We start from the raw sequence: 17049 nt of genomic DNA, 5'->3' as shown, positions 1-17049 counted from the left end.
AAAAGAAAATTCATTATTATTACTTCTTCTATTTTGACCAAATAATACATCACCATCTTTTAAGTATCCTTAGAACAGTAGGTTTTAATTGCTGATGCACTTTACATACTGTGGAGAAACAATTTCCTGAAGTACTTTCTTTTTAGGTTCTTAATTTGGGTTGTTGGATATGAATGGATCTAAATTTAGCTCTGTCCTTAGTGGTGAGAGAAGTGGGAGCTGGGCTGCTCGTAGCTGTTCTTTCTTTAGTGCATGCTCTGTGGTAAACAGTAAAACTTTTCTAAGATCCATTTTTTGAAATAATAATTGTTTAACAAATTTTCAAAGGCCAGCTGTAATAAATAGAAGCACTAGATAGCAAGTGAGATTATTTCACCAATCCTTAATTATCTTACGTCTTTATTATAATAATATGCTTTCTTTCCCATCCCATCACCTTTGTGTCGTTGACAGCTTCCTTCCCATCCAGTAACACCCTCCAGCAAGCACTCAGACAGCAAGCCGATACCGCTGACGCCTGCGTACCACACCCTCCCTCACCCGTCACATCATGGGACTCCACATACCACGATAAACTGGGGACCGCTGGAACCTCCGAAAACCCCCAAGCCTTGGAGCCTGAGCTGCTTACGGCCCGCACCTCCATTGCGGCCTTCAGCAGCTCTTTGTTATAAAGAGGTGAGATGCAGCAGCATTAATAAGAAATTAATAAGAAATAAATTAATAAGAAATATTAACTGTGTAGCAGGCCTGCAGTGGGAAGCTTAACTTTCCTTTATACACCACCATTTCACAATTTTGTGCATGTGTTTAAATACAGATGATTTAACAGACAGTGCTGGAACGATGGTAAATGGACTGATTTAGTCTTGCAGCCCAGAAGATACTAAGGCTTGCTAGAAGAGGCTTCCTCCACCTCCCCCAAGTCCTCCCACTTACTTCCACTCTCTATTCAGTTAATAAATGAAGATTTTAATGGTTTTTTTTAATTTTATTTTTTAAACTAGTATTTTATTTGTTATGTTGATAATCCAGACTTATTGCAAAGTAAGTTGTTTGCTAAGCACACGGCAAAGTATCTAGCATAAGGGATCCTTGGTGCTTCAAAGAGCTGTATCAAATCATTCTAAACAGCTGTGGTGGTATAATTGACTCTTAGTTGTCACTTTTAGTAGGTAACTCATAGCGTATTTAAGGAGAGGAAAAAAAAGAATGGTAACTGTGAAATGTTTTTGTACTCAGCAGAATTTGATGGCCGATGTTACTATTGGCAGAAAAAATAGCTTAGATTTTAAGAAGCTGTTGGTTTTTTTTAATTAGCATATGGTATGAAATGGGAGTCTGTTCCAAGAGAAATAAAATGTGGTGGGTTTAACCATAAAAAGATGGTGGCGGAAGGTTAATTTGGTATTGCCACTACATTTTGTATGGTTTTGTAAATAGTAAGCAAATAGTAGCTTTGTGTTTGAAGTCTGTGTGTATGTAAGGAGGAGAATATCCGATGCTCTGTGGCTTGGTGGTATCTCCTGTTTCAGTGTCTTTGTCATGCATTCTCGTGATACTTAGTGTGAATCAACAGGGCCTAGAAAGAATGCAGTAGATACCCAAGAACATTTTCTTCTGTAAGCATGAGATGTTAACAAAAAAATTTTATTTTGCAGACATGTAAATTGCAGTTTCTTAGAAACTCTAGCCTAAACGCTGTGCCTCAGTGTGGCCTGGCTGTGGTTTTCTGTGGTGGCTCTGTGTGTGCAACATTTTTCTTTCCTTCCTTCCTTTTCTTTTGTAAATCCTCTGAACAGCAGGTTGTCGTTTGGTTGTACTATATGTTCATTTTGTATTCCTTTCATGCTTTCATGTGTAGGGCAGTAAACTATCCAATGTGGTAAAATTTCAATCACCTTTACAGTGTTCAGCATACAATGATGTTCAGATCCTATCTTCATCTTCTTTGGTCTGTCCTTCTCATTCACCTTTTTACTTTCTTGTTCTGTATTTTTGTAGAGGATGTCTTGTATCCTTAAGGTAAGGGGTAGACCAGTATATCCCTTTTGTTCCTGTAACCTAGCATTGTCCTTGTAAAATAGCATGACCACATTTTGAGCAGAAAAGCTGTATTTGTTGCTGTTTGGTTTTTTGGGGGGGTTTTGTTGTTTTTTTGTTGTTTTTTTTTTCTTTTGCTGTAGAGCTTTGTAAGAACAGACCTCAACATTTACACATTGTGGCTTTGAAGAGTGTACTACCTGCCAAGCTTCCTTGTTAGGGCCTTTTTTTACCTGCTGCTAAGTAGACAAGTGAAAGGGGTTGTATCTTCAAAAGTTAAGAAAAAAAACCTGTGTATGCCTGCCTCTTCCCTTCGCTCTGGCTCTCAAACAGCCTGCATGTTTTTGCAGCAGCTTTTCCTGTATATTTCTGTTAATAGAACAGATAAAATACCTGACTTTGTGTATGGTTGGAGGAAGGGTAGAGAGGAAATCAGCCAGTTCAGGCAAATTGGATGTGCTAAAAAATATTAGTATTTTGGTTCTCTTTAAAAGATTTTTAGTTAGTAACTCTTGTATGCATATTAGCAGTTGCATTTTTGAAATATGGTAGAGAAGCTCTACTCTTCTTATTTTTATTTTCCCTGCACAGGATCTCAGTAAAAGCCCTAAAACCATGAAAAAGCTGCTTCCCAAACGCAAGCCAGAACGGAAGCCGTCAGATGAAGAGTTTGCACTGAGAAAAAGTAAGAGACACTTAAACAAATGTTTAAATAATACAAAGGCTGGAATTAACATCAGTTTAAATTCTGTGAAAGTTAGATGTACAGTGGAAGCAAGCTATCTGGTTCCCTCTCTCCTGAGAGGGGAGAGCAGGTAGTCATCTAGCAGGTGGTTTGTTTTATTCATTTTAGGTGCTTATGTCACGGTGGCATTAGTGGCTTTCTAGAGCTTTACCATTGACTACAGTGCCGATTTCCGTTTGCTATAGAGGAAGATAAGGTTGGCTATAGAGCCATGTTAAGTTCAGTAAGGCAAACCTGTCTTTTAATACTGTAAACAATTTGAAGATACTGTCCTACTCTTGCAGAATACTTAGTAGCTATGTTCTTAAATTGATCCTGATAGGAGCTTCTGCTGAGCTGGGTGTTGGAAAGCTGGGTATTGCTGTTGGTTCAAAGACTAGTTGCCTTCCATCATCACCCTTTCTAAGATCCAACAATCTGCTCTAATTAGAAATAAGGTCATGCGCCAGTGTCTGTGTCTGAATGAATTGCAGAGCTTTAGTCTTCCTTGAAGTCTGAAGAACAACACTGAACTGAAAGAGACTGATGAATGTATAGAAAAACAGAAGGGTCAAAATCCAGATGTTGGGATGTTTTGGGGTGGAAGGAACATAAATGTTACTAAGCAAATGCAGTATTCTTTTAGTTGTCAGTGTCACTTTAATTCTTCTGTAGAAATTTGTGTGAATGAATTATCAAATCACTTGTATCAGTAAAAGACAGGGTATTTTAAGATGAAGGCCCAATTCATTTACTACAACTTTTGTTTCTCTGTGTTTGTCCCTTGCTCATGGGCTTTTTAAGATGGGGACTATGCCTTGAGTGTTCAGTGCATGAAGTGTGTTATCATGACCATTGTCTCTTACTGGTTTATGTAGGGTTGGAGAGAAAAAGCTTTTCCTCAGGGCACTGCTGGTTTGTCTAAGGTGGAGGTCCTTCTGAGTGTGCTGTGAATTTTGTATGGCAAAGGTTAAGGTGAATAGAACGATCCTGTGTTCATGGATGTGTAAGTGGACTTCTTAGTTCAGGATATGTTATCCTTACAGGAAGGTATCTGTTTAGGAAAAATGAAAGTAGAATCATAGAATCATAGAATCGTAAGGGTTGGAAAGGACCTTAAGATCATCTAGTTCCAACCCCCCTGCCATGGGCAGGGACACCTTGCCCTAAACCATGTGGCTCAAGGCTCTGTCCAACCTGGCCTTGAACACCGCCAGGGATGGAGCATCCACAACCTCCCTGGGCAACCCATTCCAGTGCTTCACCACCCTCACTGTAAAGAACTTCTTCCTTATATCTAATCTAAACTTCCTCTGTTTAAGTTTGAACCCATTACCCCTTGTCCTACCACTACAGTCCCTAAGGAAGAGTCCCTCCCCAGCATCCTTGTAGACCCCCTTCAGATACTGGAAGGCTGCTATGAGGTCACCACGCAGCCTTCTCTTCTCCAGGCTGAACAGCCCCAACTTTCTCAGCCTGTCTTCATATGGGAGGTGCTCCAGCCCCCTTATCATCCTCGTGGCCCTCCTCTGGACTCGCTCCAAGTACTGCCATTCAGCATCATTTCAGATGTTGGAGGGTGGAGATTCAGGAGTTGTAAGAACAGTGGTAAAGATGTCAACCTTCAGATTAAAGAACACTTTGTGAGGGTAGATAAGAATTCTTTCTTGGGGGGGAAGGAGGGAGCCTGTAGCTTGCAAATACATTGTTTTACTTCTGATTAAATTAACACCAGCATTTTGTATATAGGAGAAAACTTTGAGTAAAAGGGATTTTTGATGGCTTTAAGTCAGAAAGTGTTACTTAAATACTTACTGATTCTTGGTATTCATATTTTCCCCCCCTTGTGTCAATAATTAGAAGCTTCTGTTATATGTTAGTGTTCTTTCAACCTTTTCCAGCTTGTGGGGCTGTAAAAGTTTTCCGCTGAGGAACTTCTATTGAACTTAAAGCTTATCAATAGGTAGTTTTGGGCTTTATCACTTCACTTCTCTGGAATCCCAGGGATTTATGGGCTGTTTTGAGAACTGCTGTGTCAAATTAGTATTATAACAGTCAAAACATGTAAGGTATTTCAACTGAGTGTCCTCACAATACTCATTTCAGAAGTGAAATATTTGTGTTGTTACTGTAATAATATGGTGCTGTACTCTAACCACAATAAAATCCAATTCTTTTTCCTGCCTTGAAAGAGAAATAACCTGCATTTTGGAGTACTTGCATCCCGTAACTGTAGAAAAACTGTATCAAGTCCAAATAATTTCTTCAACAGCTTGTCAGTTGATCCTGACAACCATTTCAACAGTTGGCTTTGTTCTGGTGATAATAAGTCACAAAAACAAACAGAATGCATTGGCTAACAAAAAATACTACTGCATTTTTATGTTGAAGGCAGTTCAAATTGTCACAGCAGAAAATCTTCAAGCCTAGTTTTTTGATGGAGGAAAACAGGAAAAATGCTTTTAAAACAACAAATCGTCTTGTCTTACGTATAGACTCATGGTTCCATCTAAACTAAAGGTAGTGGTACCTCTAGATTTCAGTTTGATTAGAATTTCACTCTGTTGCCAGTGAAGAATTTGACAGTATTTTTACTGAATTCCCCAAGGAGATGATGTGCTGTGGAGCTGTACCTTTAGAAAAATTTTGCCATGTTAAGCTTGAATAGTTATATTTTTTTCAGTAGTGCTGTTTCTACTCTAAAGTCTGAGAAATTTAATTACTGCACTTTTCACAGATATGTAGTGATATTTTTCCTACTGCACACTGGACTGAAATTGTACTGATGTATTATGCTGTTAATTCTGAGGTTAATTTTCAATAATGTGCTGTGGAAGGGAGTAAATCTAATACATACACAAACCCCAAAAGTTTTCAAGATTTCTGTGAATTAATATTCTGTCCCTTGGTTTCTTTGATTAAATAATGAAATAATATGTATATAATAACTGGAGTATACAGTCTTCTTCATTTTAATGGCTATCTGTTTTACAACCAGAGTGATCATGCTTCAAAACATGTTCTGTGCAACTTCAGATGCTCATAAGTTTTGTGAATGTGTGGGTAATTACTCTGACTTGGGTTTGTTGTTCCCTCCCCCCCACCCCTACCCCAAGCATTTCAGAATAATATTTTATCTTTTAAAACTGTTACTTTTGCTCATTGAAGTTTGATTTTTAAAATGGGATGATTAAGAGAATTTTAAAGGGTTTGAACTTTGAACTCAACTGAAATGTAGTGATTTATAAAGGCTTTTTTGTATCAAGAAACATAACCATGTTTAAAATTCTGTTTTTCCTATTCATTCTAGGTACAGCTGCTTTAGAGGAAGATGCTCAAATTCTTAAAGTCATTGAAGCATATTGCACAAGTGCCAAAACACGTCAAACACTAAATTCAAGTAAGTTAGAAAATACTGAAATGGACTCCGTTTCTGGCTTAATATCAGTGCCGAGTGTTTAATATTGGACACCAAGGACCATGGCTAGAGACTGTAATTCTTTCTGCATTTAAAAAACAAAACAAAAGTGACTTCTTGCCATGGTTTAAAATTGCACAAAACCTTCGCCGATTAATGAGAAGTGTCTGAACTGAGTATGACAATTAATCAGTATGCTTTTTGCTAAATTTAAGAAGCTGGTAAGTAGAGAGAAGGAGTGAAGAAGTAGTAATAATTTTGGAGGACTGTATTTTTGTCTTGTTTTGTTCAACAAAAACTTTTGCTATGGAAAAGTAACCTAGACCTATAAAAAATTACTTTCTTTTATTGCCACTACTTGTTTTTAGTATTAATTACAAATTTTAATCCCATCTCATAATTTCAGGAAAAAATGTTATCAGATCTGTGTGTTGCTTAAAGCCATTTTTAGTTTCTTAGATCAATACCTAGCTTATTGAAAACCTGTAACGTGCCTCTGGGGTCCTACTTCATTTAATCCAAATCAAGGTTGCCATGTGGAGTTCCTCTGTATTGTAAGTAAAACACTGCGCAGAGCAGGGGAGTCCACCAGCATGTGTTCCCTTTACACAAGGAAGGAGAAAATGCTGTTGCGTTTGTTGCGATTTGCAGTTTTTTGCATTGTTGAATACCAATTTAATTTGGGGATCCTTGGAACACAGTATAATGATCCTGAAGTACGTGGCTGGCTTTGCTCTTAGGAACTGCAAGAGTGGGCATTATAACTTACTCCTTGTCCACTAAAGCTGTTTAAATTTGCGGTATTAACCACCGTTACTGCTACCAGCTGTGCTCTGTGCCCATTTTGCTTCCAAGCAGAAGCACTTCATGCTAACAATTGAGAAGTCTCAAAATGCAATTGCAGACTTAGTTCATGGATTTTCCTAATATGTGTTCATCTACTATTATCACCTTGAAAAAATCCAGCTCCTTCATATGTAATTAACAATGGGAATATGGCCCTTGTATGAGGCTGTAGAAACTTTTGAAATAACAGGAAAAAACATTTTAATTTTTCTGTTTTAATGAACCGTAGGTCTCCAAGGTGATAAAATTAGCCACGAGTACATAATTTTATTAATACTAATCTATTTTGTAGCTCTACAGTCATTATAATAGTGTGTTTAATTGGATAAAAGGGAATGAATGTGTTCAAAATTCTGAAGATATACTGTTGTTCCAAACAAAATTAAATGAGATGATTGCTATTTGAATGTCTTGACTGAGATCTGTTGATCATTTCCAAAGATAATGTGATAACAAATGGTTGGGAAAACATTTGCACTTGCACGATAGCGTGTGTGTGTGCAGGTATAAAATGGATATGATTTTTTTTTTTGCTTTTTGCCTATTATTCCTTTCTATGTATATTTAAGAAATATACATAGTGCTGTGGGTATCATTGCATACATCAGAAGTCAGCAGCTTTTATTTGCTCTTAGTTGCAGCAAGTTGTTGGGCTTTTTTATTGATTAAGCACACAGCTGCTTTCTTTGGAAAGACTAACATTGTCGTCTAAGACTTTAGATTTCAGAAGATACATTTGTAGGCTGGAATTGGAAGTGGGGAAAACCCCAATCATGCTGGAATTGCTTCTGTGGGAGCAGTAGTCAGTGTAGAAGAATAAAATGAAAGAGTTGCCTGTCATCTGTGAAGTACGCCCTTTTTATACAAACTCCTTTCTCACCTCTATGTTAATACTCTCCCGGTCCCTTACAGCACTCATTTGGCAATTCTCCTACCTGCATCTTAACCCAAAGCCCAATGGATGCTGCTTTTGGCAGTGTCAGTTCAGCAGAGTTACAGCACGAGTGCAAACTGGTAGGGAGCAGGGCAACTTTTTTCAGTTGTTTCAGTGGGGAAGATGTGGGATTTAATTTGGGGAGACGGATGCAAATTAAAGAACAGAGTTTTATTTTCTCCTCCTTCTTACATACTGAGGCTATTTCGCACTTCCGCTCCAAATGAAGGCTTAAAATCTTTTTGCAATATCATGTGTATGTGGCTCGTAGCATGGTCACTTACATGGTCCTTGAATATTGCCAAGCCCTTAAAACCAGAAAACCACCATCCTTAGCTATCTTTTACCAACTACCTTAGACATCTTAAAATATTTAATTGGAAAGATAGATTCAGATAGGCGTTAGGAAGAGGTGTGTGAGGGTTTGGATGGACCAGGCTGTGTTGCTGTTAGCCTCTTGGCCCTGTTTTTCTGTGAGTTAATTTACTACATGGTTAAACAAATAACAAGGGCTTCAGGCACAGAAAAGCTGTACTTTGACATTCCTCTTAATTGGGTGCAAGATGTTGCTGCTGATTTAGAAAGTCTGCAGCCCTGCTCTGCATGAGAACCTTTGCTTTTTCCCCTGCATTTTCTTCTTTACAGTGGTGACACAAGCACTTCTGTCGCTGTGTTGTGGGCTGGTGGGGAAATGACCTGCTTGAAAAAGCATCTTTTGTAGGGTTAGATTTCATCTGAAACTATTCCACAACCTGGCTCACCAAGCAGCTATACAAGTGACTGTGTCATTGTAAGGGAGGGAAAGGATGGAGGACAGATGTGTGATGGGGAAGGGGCTGCTGCTTTTCACATCAGCGCTGGATCATGCTGGCTTACTGTGTTTATTGCTCTGTACCCAGTCAAATCCCCCAGATGAGCACCGACTTGATACTTCAAAAGAACCTAACTCCCTCTTCCAAAAAATCTACTTTGATACAAGATTTTGGTTATTCAAAATTCTGTCACTGTATTGTAACAGTTCAAACATTATTCTATGCTGAGTGTAATTTATACCTAAAGCCCAAACAAATTATTAAAAGAAAAAAAAGAACAAAAAAAAAAAAGAACAAACTTTGCCTTTTTAACAATATTTTCTCTTTTCCTTCTCTTCCCATCACCTTTTTGCTTTTATTTCATGTGTTTGGTTGTGGCTATTCCTTACGTTCTCCTCCTCATCCCACCTCTGCCTATCCACATCCACCATTTCATTTCACCTGTACATCCTTAGCATGGCAAGGCACTGACCTGATGCATAATCACGTCTTGGCTGATGATGACCAATCAAGTCTAGACTCCTTGGGTCGTCGCAGTAGTCTTTCTCGTTTGGAGCCTTCAGACCTCTCAGAAGACTCTGACTATGACAGTATATGGACAGCCCATAGTTACAGAATGGGGTCTACATCTCGTAAGAGCTGTTGCTCATATATCTCTCACCAGAACTAATGCACTTCTGAGCTTTTTCTTAACAAATGCTTGTTGTATCACAGCCTGCTTTTCTTAGATGTTTTCTTGCTGTTCCTTGTCTCTTTAATGTGATATTTTAACAACTTCTGAGGGAGCTTCTGAAACTTCAGTTATACCTGGTGGAAGGCTCTATTGCCAATTCAATACACGTACAGAAAAGTCATTCTAAAAAGTGTATATCCTGTTAAGGATGATATTTCTTGAGGGTTTTTTTAACTGACAGTTGTTAATTTGTAGCTCTGAATGGTTTTGGTTTTTTTTTTTTCTTTTTTTTTTTTTCCTTTTTTTCTTTTGACTTGGTCAGTGTAGCAACAGGTCCTTTCTTTTCTTTTGGATACAGCACATTTTTATATTTTGTACTGAAACCATACTGGTTTGTGAGCTGAGTGCCAGCGATATGGAAATACCTTAGTGGTAGTGGTTGGATTTTCTACATATTACTAACAAAATACAAAGCTGGTAGAGTAAGAAAAATGCAGCTTAATAAGCAGTACAAAAGCTGTAAAATCATTCAGATATTCACTTATCTGGCCCATTTGTTTGGAAGAGCATTTGGTAATCCATAAAAAAATTCTGTTTTTATATTGCTGTCTTTTCCTCATTGCTTAAACGTTTATACGAAGGACCACACTGCTCTCCCCCACCCCAGTCTGGCAGTTGTCATGAAAACCTGGCAGTCCATGCTCATTACATGCAGTGTTTTGATAATCTCATGTTACCTATGGTCATACTGTCACTTTACTGTATGCAGTAGCGTGGCAGAAAACAGGGTCTAGATGTTTACTTGCCTGTTAAAATACACAGCTGTCAACTCTCAATTGACCATTCTTCTTGAAAAGACGAGATGAAAATGGTTCCCCTGATGGAGGCTCGAGTGTTCAGCAACTGAATCTCTAGGTACAACTGCAATCACGTTGGCTTGTTTGAAGTTCTGAATAATAGAATGCTTGGCTTTTGGGTTGTACTGTTTGGAGCATGTCCGTGACAGATTTTATTGTGTCTTGTAACTTCTCTCACAAGCAGGTTTGTTTTCAGCAGCAGCTCCTCACTTACAGCAGTGTTGGCTTTTCAGAGAGAACTGTGACATGCTGTGCACAGCTGAAGGTCTCAAGCCTGCACCTAGGGCACTGCTGGTGTGAAGTGTGTGTGTTCCGTCTTGTGGATAACATAATTGGCATCAAAACAAAAATGATGTGTTTTCTAAGTCTTTTTTTAGAATTAGGGAAAAGCATGTGATGAAAGGACAGAAACAGTTCTCATTTTCACCAGGGTTCTCCAATGCAAGTGCTTTACCCCTTTGCAAGTAAGCATGTTATCCAGTTCAGGTATGAACAAGTTCAGAATAATCACGATGCAATTAACTGCCGCCTGGCAACTTGATCACACTGTTTAAAAGGTAATCAATGCCTTTCTGCAGGTTACATGATCAGAAAGTTAGTGATTGCTAGACATGCATGATTCCAGAAGGTGGTCAGTGTGGAGAAGCTATTTCAAAGCAGCTCACATCTGCATATTTGCATTCAGTCTTGTTTGATCACCTGCTTTATCCTCTTTCACTGCTGTTGACTTTCAAAAATGTGACTAACACAAGCAGCAGTGCTTACCGAGGAACGTTTTCAGGGGTACATTTTCCTGCTACACATACATTAACATAATGACCAGGAACTTGTGTATGTTGAAATCTTTCAAAGTGGAGGAGTGTTGCTTAGAGAAATGAGATAAGTACGTGTGCTCCATACCATTCCACAGCGCATTTGTAACCCACTTCACTCCCCTCTTCCTTTCAGTCAGTTTTTGATTTTTTATTTTTTTTTAACATATATAGAAAGTATGGATCTTTTCTTTTCCTGTTTCTTAAGCTGTGGTGTTGTAGTTGAATAATGTTTTTTGCATTGGATAAACAATAATTCTTCTATGTCTGTTTCATGTTATATAGTGTAAATATTAGTTTGTAATACAGTTGTTGCACTTGAACTTTCCTTATCACACAGAATGTTTTGTTATCCAGATCGAAGATTTTATTGACTTTTCTATGCACCAAAGCTTTGACAGTTTACCACCATTAATTATTGTAGCATTTAAGTCATTAACTATTATCATAATTAGGATCTCTCATATTCTGTATCTTCATATTAACATCACCACACATTTAAAATCATTCTTTGTCTTCAGTGTTACAGGCCATAAGCTATTGTGAACTGATCAGGAGTATTAATACAAAATGCTTAAAAAAAAAAAAAACCCAAAAAAAAACCACACAAAAAAAAAAAAAAAAAAGGCAAATGTGGAAATGGTGGTATTCAGTCCAAAGGTTCAGTGTTTCTATTTTTGTGGAACTTTAGTCATGGTAATAATAGTACCTTATGTTTATGCAATTCTGTAAATTATATGTGTACAGTTACAAATACACTGGAAGGATGGAGAATCTGAATTGGAAGGTAGGTTGAAGCCATTGTCAGCCCCTCTTCACATGGTTTATGCAGTGTTTCCATAAATTAGTATTTGCCATAAATTGAAACCAACCAATATTGATTGGGTGTTTTGCATAATCTTGCCAAAACACAGTAACGTGTACATAGTGACGTAAAACATAGAAAGAATAATATATATTGTGCATTTCACTGGTGAATGGGAGAAGCCATCTTAGTAGGTGACTGCCTTTTGAAAATACAAAATCGATGTATATCTGAATGTTGCATTGTACTGTACAGTATGCATATTGTTTGTGGTTGCATATATCGATTAAGTGTTTTGTTTTATATAAAAAGGACATCTGTTATGTACAGTTGAAATAAATTTTGCATTTGCTAGACTGTGACTTTAATATTCAGTTATTATACAGGGGGAAAGGACGGCGTAACTTGTAACTTAACACTTCCTCTTCTCCCCATGCTTCCTTTCTCTCCCTCCTTTCTTCCTGGAGGAATCAAATGCTGAAGTGAAAGCTTTTTTGACATAAGTGTGTAATATTTGTTTACTGTAGTTGATAACTACAGGAAATTGAATGTAATGTGAAGTATCTATCCTTCTATGTCTTCTTTTTTCTTTCCTTTTATTAAATAATAATTCAGAGATGTTGCCATCTATAGAATATTCTTCTGTTGCCTCCCTCTCCCCTTAATTGATTTAATTTCTTCTTTTTCATTTTTTGGATTGGTGTATTCTTGGTAAAGGAATGGGCTGAATTACTGAAACAATCGAAAATCTACTTTTGTAGGTCCTGTTACTAGAGAGAAACTTTATAAATGTGATATTGGTTTCTATAACCTCATGTACTTTCAAGGTTTCATATTACAATATTTTTCTCTTTAAAACAGGTGTTATCTTTAGTGTTTCTACATAAAAGATGGCACGTATATGAGTGAATTTAAAGAAAATGATATACTAAAAAATGATATACTAAAATGTTTATATCAGAATAAATGAAGTAATCATCTACTTCTATTAAAAGGTCATAGTATTTTTTTGCTATGATTGTAGCAACTCTAGTTTTAGCCCTACAGCCCTGTGGTTGGATTTTTATTTTTTTTTTTTTTTACTGGTTAGTGAAATACAGGAAATTTTTAGTGGGATAGCTCTTTCCAAATGTTGTCTTAAAAATATCCCACTTCTTCAGATGGCATATCTGTCTTTCAAACTCTTCATTCTGTTCTTACGATGAACACTTACATATGGAGTTGTATGTGCTTCAGTCCAAATTAATTATTTTTGTTTTACTTGTCAAAACATTTTGCTGTAAACTGCATAGATCTGTCATTTCAGTCATGTCTGGTTTTTTCCTATTTGTGTATCACTATTAGTTAAAAAAAAAAGGCAAACAAACAAAAACAACCCAAAACAAAACAAAAAAACCCTCAAACCAACAAACCAAACAAACAACTTCATGCCCAAACCTTTTTTGTTAACTCCCAAGAATTTGCAGACAACGGTGTATTTTATACAGCGTACTTAAGTTTGGCCTGATGGTTGGATTCTGATTTGGTTTCATCTGTACAAGGATATCAAAGGGGCTCCCTTTTGACTTTGGCAGATCTGTAGCAGGAAGGATTTTTTTTTTTTTCTTCCCCAATGCTTTAATCTCAATTCACACAGAGTCTGGAAGCACCATTTTTAGGATTCTTCATATTAGGACTTCATCAAAGAGTCATTGAGAAAGAGAAGGTTAATTTGACGTTTCTGCTCATTCAATTTAACATCTTTAATGCAATGAAACACAAAGTTTTAAATTACAAGTAATTCTTATTTTTTTTGTCTAACATTTGCTTCTCTGGGAAATTTACATGTCTGTACATGCCAGTGGCTAATGGTAGATCTGTACAGTTGTGTATGCACATATTTGTTTTTCAGTGGCAAGTCGTATTTCTGTCTTTGAAGCTCAAGCAAATAATTTCAAAGAGCTTCCTAGCTTACAAAGAGAGCCTAGTAAAGTGAAAACCAGAATTGTGGATTTACAAGTACTGTTTCTAATTTTTGACCTTTATTGTGCCTTGTTCCCCTCTTTCCTCTCCTAATCACAAGTAAGGAATGAAAAAGTGAAGAAAAGAGCAATACTTAAAAGCTGTGCAACAGAATCATTGGCGATGGCCTCAGATTATGCCATGCATTTCTTAAAATTAACCACCATCACCATACATCTAACTTCCATAGCTTAAATTAGGACCCTCACAGTTGTTGGAAGATGGCAAACTCTGTGAAAATACGTAGGTTGAGCCTTCTCCAAATGGCCAGCTGGAGGAAGGAACCCGTTCTTGATTGTCTGGGGACTGGCTCTTAACTGAGGCCCTGAGCTTAGCTACTTGAAGAAGGTGATGTGAATACCCACCTACATTTTACTCTTGGCTTAAATGGTTCCTGGGCAGACAAGGTCTTTGAACATAGGCAGAGACTTAATATCTGGTTAAAGCAAAAAGGTGTCTGAATGTCAGCCCTCTTATCCTTCTGCTTCCCTCCTGTCTGGTGCGTTAAGATCTGTGCAAAACTTCTGGACTCTCTTTACATGTGTCTGCTAAATGATTCAGAATGAAGGACCAGACTGATTACTCCTTCTGAAGCCTGGCTTCTGTCGGGAACCAGCATGGCACCATATCAGCCAGGTTTTTTTTAAGATGTCACGTTCCCTTTGGAGAAGAGTGACTAAAAAGCTGGGGTTGTGCAGTCATGCTTCAGGCATCACTGAGAACCTCTGTGGCATTCAGTCTGTGCTCTAGTTTCTTCCCGCTTCAGTGTTAAGACCATACTGCACGGCTAGGAGTGATGTTCTACTGGTTCCAGACAGCTAGAAAGTGGACTTCTGTCATGAAGTCTTTCAGCCACATAAATATCCAAGCAGGTTTCAGCTTTGCTGTTTTCCAGAAATGCTCAGAATTGCTTGCTGGCTTGGCTGATAGATTAGGCTAGAAAAGGGATCAGACACTGGAAACTAAAAGCAGGGGGCTGTTACTCACAGGCCTGTTCTTGTATCTCAGGTGTTGAACCACATTATGCAGTGGGGATTGCTAAGGTCTCTAGCCCTGGTCTGAATGCCAGGTGGGCTATGCTATTATTTGCTTTACTCTGGAGGCTCAATTTGCTAAAGTGATAATTTAAGGTATTGTAATTCTTAATTCTCCATTCTAGGGTTGGGAAATAGTAATATTGAATAAAGATGCCTTTATTTTCTTGATGGAATTTAGTTGATGGAAACTTAGTTGAGTCTTGATTGTAGTGGTCAGTTGTTTTGCCTTAAATATGCACCAGATTTCTAAACAGTGGGGTCATTTTTCCAATACTGTGGATTTAGGAGTTCCTCATTGAAAAGTTATGGCCACTTAACTCAGCCTTAACTTTTCTGCTAATCTTGAAGTAATTGTTTGGGTTTGCCAAACAACGTCCTTTCTTCTCTCATCCACCTTAATTCTCCCAATACCCTACAAGAAAAGGAAAGAAAACACAATGAAACTCTGCTGTGGAGGTCTTCCCCCTCCCCCTCCCCCCCCCCCCTTTTTTTCCCCTGCTTTTTTATATACTAGTACTTTTGTTTGTATTTTATCAATGTGATTGAGAGCCAGAGTTGCTGGAGGTCAGTTTAAACATTGTCTGCTGGCCTGTTTTATTTGGAATGAGACAGAGTGGTGTCTCAGAATAAAATTCAGCATGAAACTTGGATGGTTAGGATTGAGGAATAGCAGATAGGGCAAACTGAAGTAACTTTTGATTCTTCTGTCCTACTTCTTAAAAATGTGGACTGCATCTCAAAGAGGTGCTTAGGATTATCTAAGTTGCAGGAACTTTCTTTCCGTCCTTTTAGTACAACTCTCTGTGAAATACCCACTGTGCTATAACACAACCGTCTCTTCATGTCCTAAAGCTGTAGCTTGTAAACTTTTCTGGAGAGAAATGGTTATATAGAGAATAGACATAAAAGAACCAGGTGGAGACACAAGGTATAGTTTAGGGAATATTGCTGACTGCCAGTAATGAGGTGACTCTCGGGTTCCTTGTAGAGAGAGAATTGTCAGAAAATGCGTCTTAAAAAAAAAGGGGAAAACTTCTGGCCTAATTGGTGTAGAAAAGCAGGGCAGTGACGTAGCTTCCTTTTGCCTTCAGCACTTGACATATCAAGTCTGATGGCACCAGTCTGATGTTACCATGCATGTACTCATTTGATGACAGGGTCCTTTGTTGCAGAATAGATGGGCTGTGTGTACCTTTGATGCTTAGCAAGTGCTGTCCGGTTTCAGGAAAAAAATCCACAACAAACAAAAAACCCCACCAAAACTCACAAAAAGCAAACCAAGATAAAGGAGAAAGACGGGGGGGAGGAGGTTTGTACAAGTACAAGTACAAGCTGTAAAAGCAAGTGAAGGTTCTGAGAAAAAAAGTTTTGTCACCAAGGGTATTGGAGCAATGAAGGCAAGAGTGAAACTTGTGATATCCTGAATTCCACAGTAGTTAATGTTTTATGGCACAGGAAGGTCAGTGTTCACAGCAACAGTTTTGCATTGTGTAAGTGTGTACATGTACTCTGTCGTCTCCTTGTGTGTATAATGTTGGTGAACACTTTGTTTTTAATGAAACTGCATTCTATGTCTCAGTAGTACCAAGTGTTGACTGTGCTATGCTGTACATACATCAAGATATGTTGGTGTAGACATCGGTTTTACATGCATGTGTGTATATAACTATACACCTGGGACATTTTTTTAATGCTGTCTACTCCATGCTGTTTCTGCTTCACAAGGACCCATGTTACTCTGACCACACAAAGACAATTGAACGCAGCTCTGTACAGAGATTAAATATAATGTGCTGCTCCATTTGGTTGAAGGGAGTCATGGGTGAGAAACACGTGGCAGTTCTCTCCCTTTGGTCAGCATCTCCCTTGGCATGTGCTGGGCTGAGTTCCTCCACGTTGGTACAGAGACCCAAAATGGTAGCAGCTGCTGCCAACTAATTCCTAAAATAACAGTTAGCTCAGTGTTGTGTATTACCTCTGGGGCTAATAAAGCAGAGCAGTAACTACTTAACTGAAATAAACATAAGACAACTTTTTACAATTAGAGATTGACAGTGCAAACAGGGAAATGTCCTTGAGCGCCATAC

At 38.0% G+C, this 17049-nt stretch overlaps 1 protein-coding gene across 5 annotated transcripts in view; it reads left to right on the top strand.

Annotated features, from left to right (window-relative positions):
* Positions 1–17049, top strand: part of ARHGEF7 (Rho guanine nucleotide exchange factor 7) — a 123053-nt gene that overhangs the window by 97958 nt on the left and 8046 nt on the right. For 4 of the 5 annotated variants that reach the window (XM_030477692.2, XM_030477691.1, XM_030477694.1 and 1 more), the window contains 4 exons: positions 454–678; positions 2635–2728; positions 6078–6167; positions 9233–9409. In XM_030477692.2, coding sequence (XP_030333552.1) covers positions 454–678; positions 2635–2728; positions 6078–6167; positions 9233–9409 — 586 coding nt within the window. The remainder of the gene's footprint in view (positions 1–453; positions 679–2634; positions 2729–6077; positions 6168–9232; positions 9410–17049) is intronic. The other variant, XM_030477690.1, reaches the window with a different exon arrangement.

Source organism: Strigops habroptila, chromosome 2 (assembly GCF_004027225.2).
Source record: "Strigops habroptila isolate Jane chromosome 2, bStrHab1.2.pri, whole genome shotgun sequence".
Classification (NCBI taxonomy): domain Eukaryota; kingdom Metazoa; phylum Chordata; class Aves; order Psittaciformes; family Psittacidae; genus Strigops; species Strigops habroptila.
The sequence above is the reverse complement of the archived record's forward strand: the minus strand, read 5'-3'. Positions and strand labels throughout refer to the sequence as shown.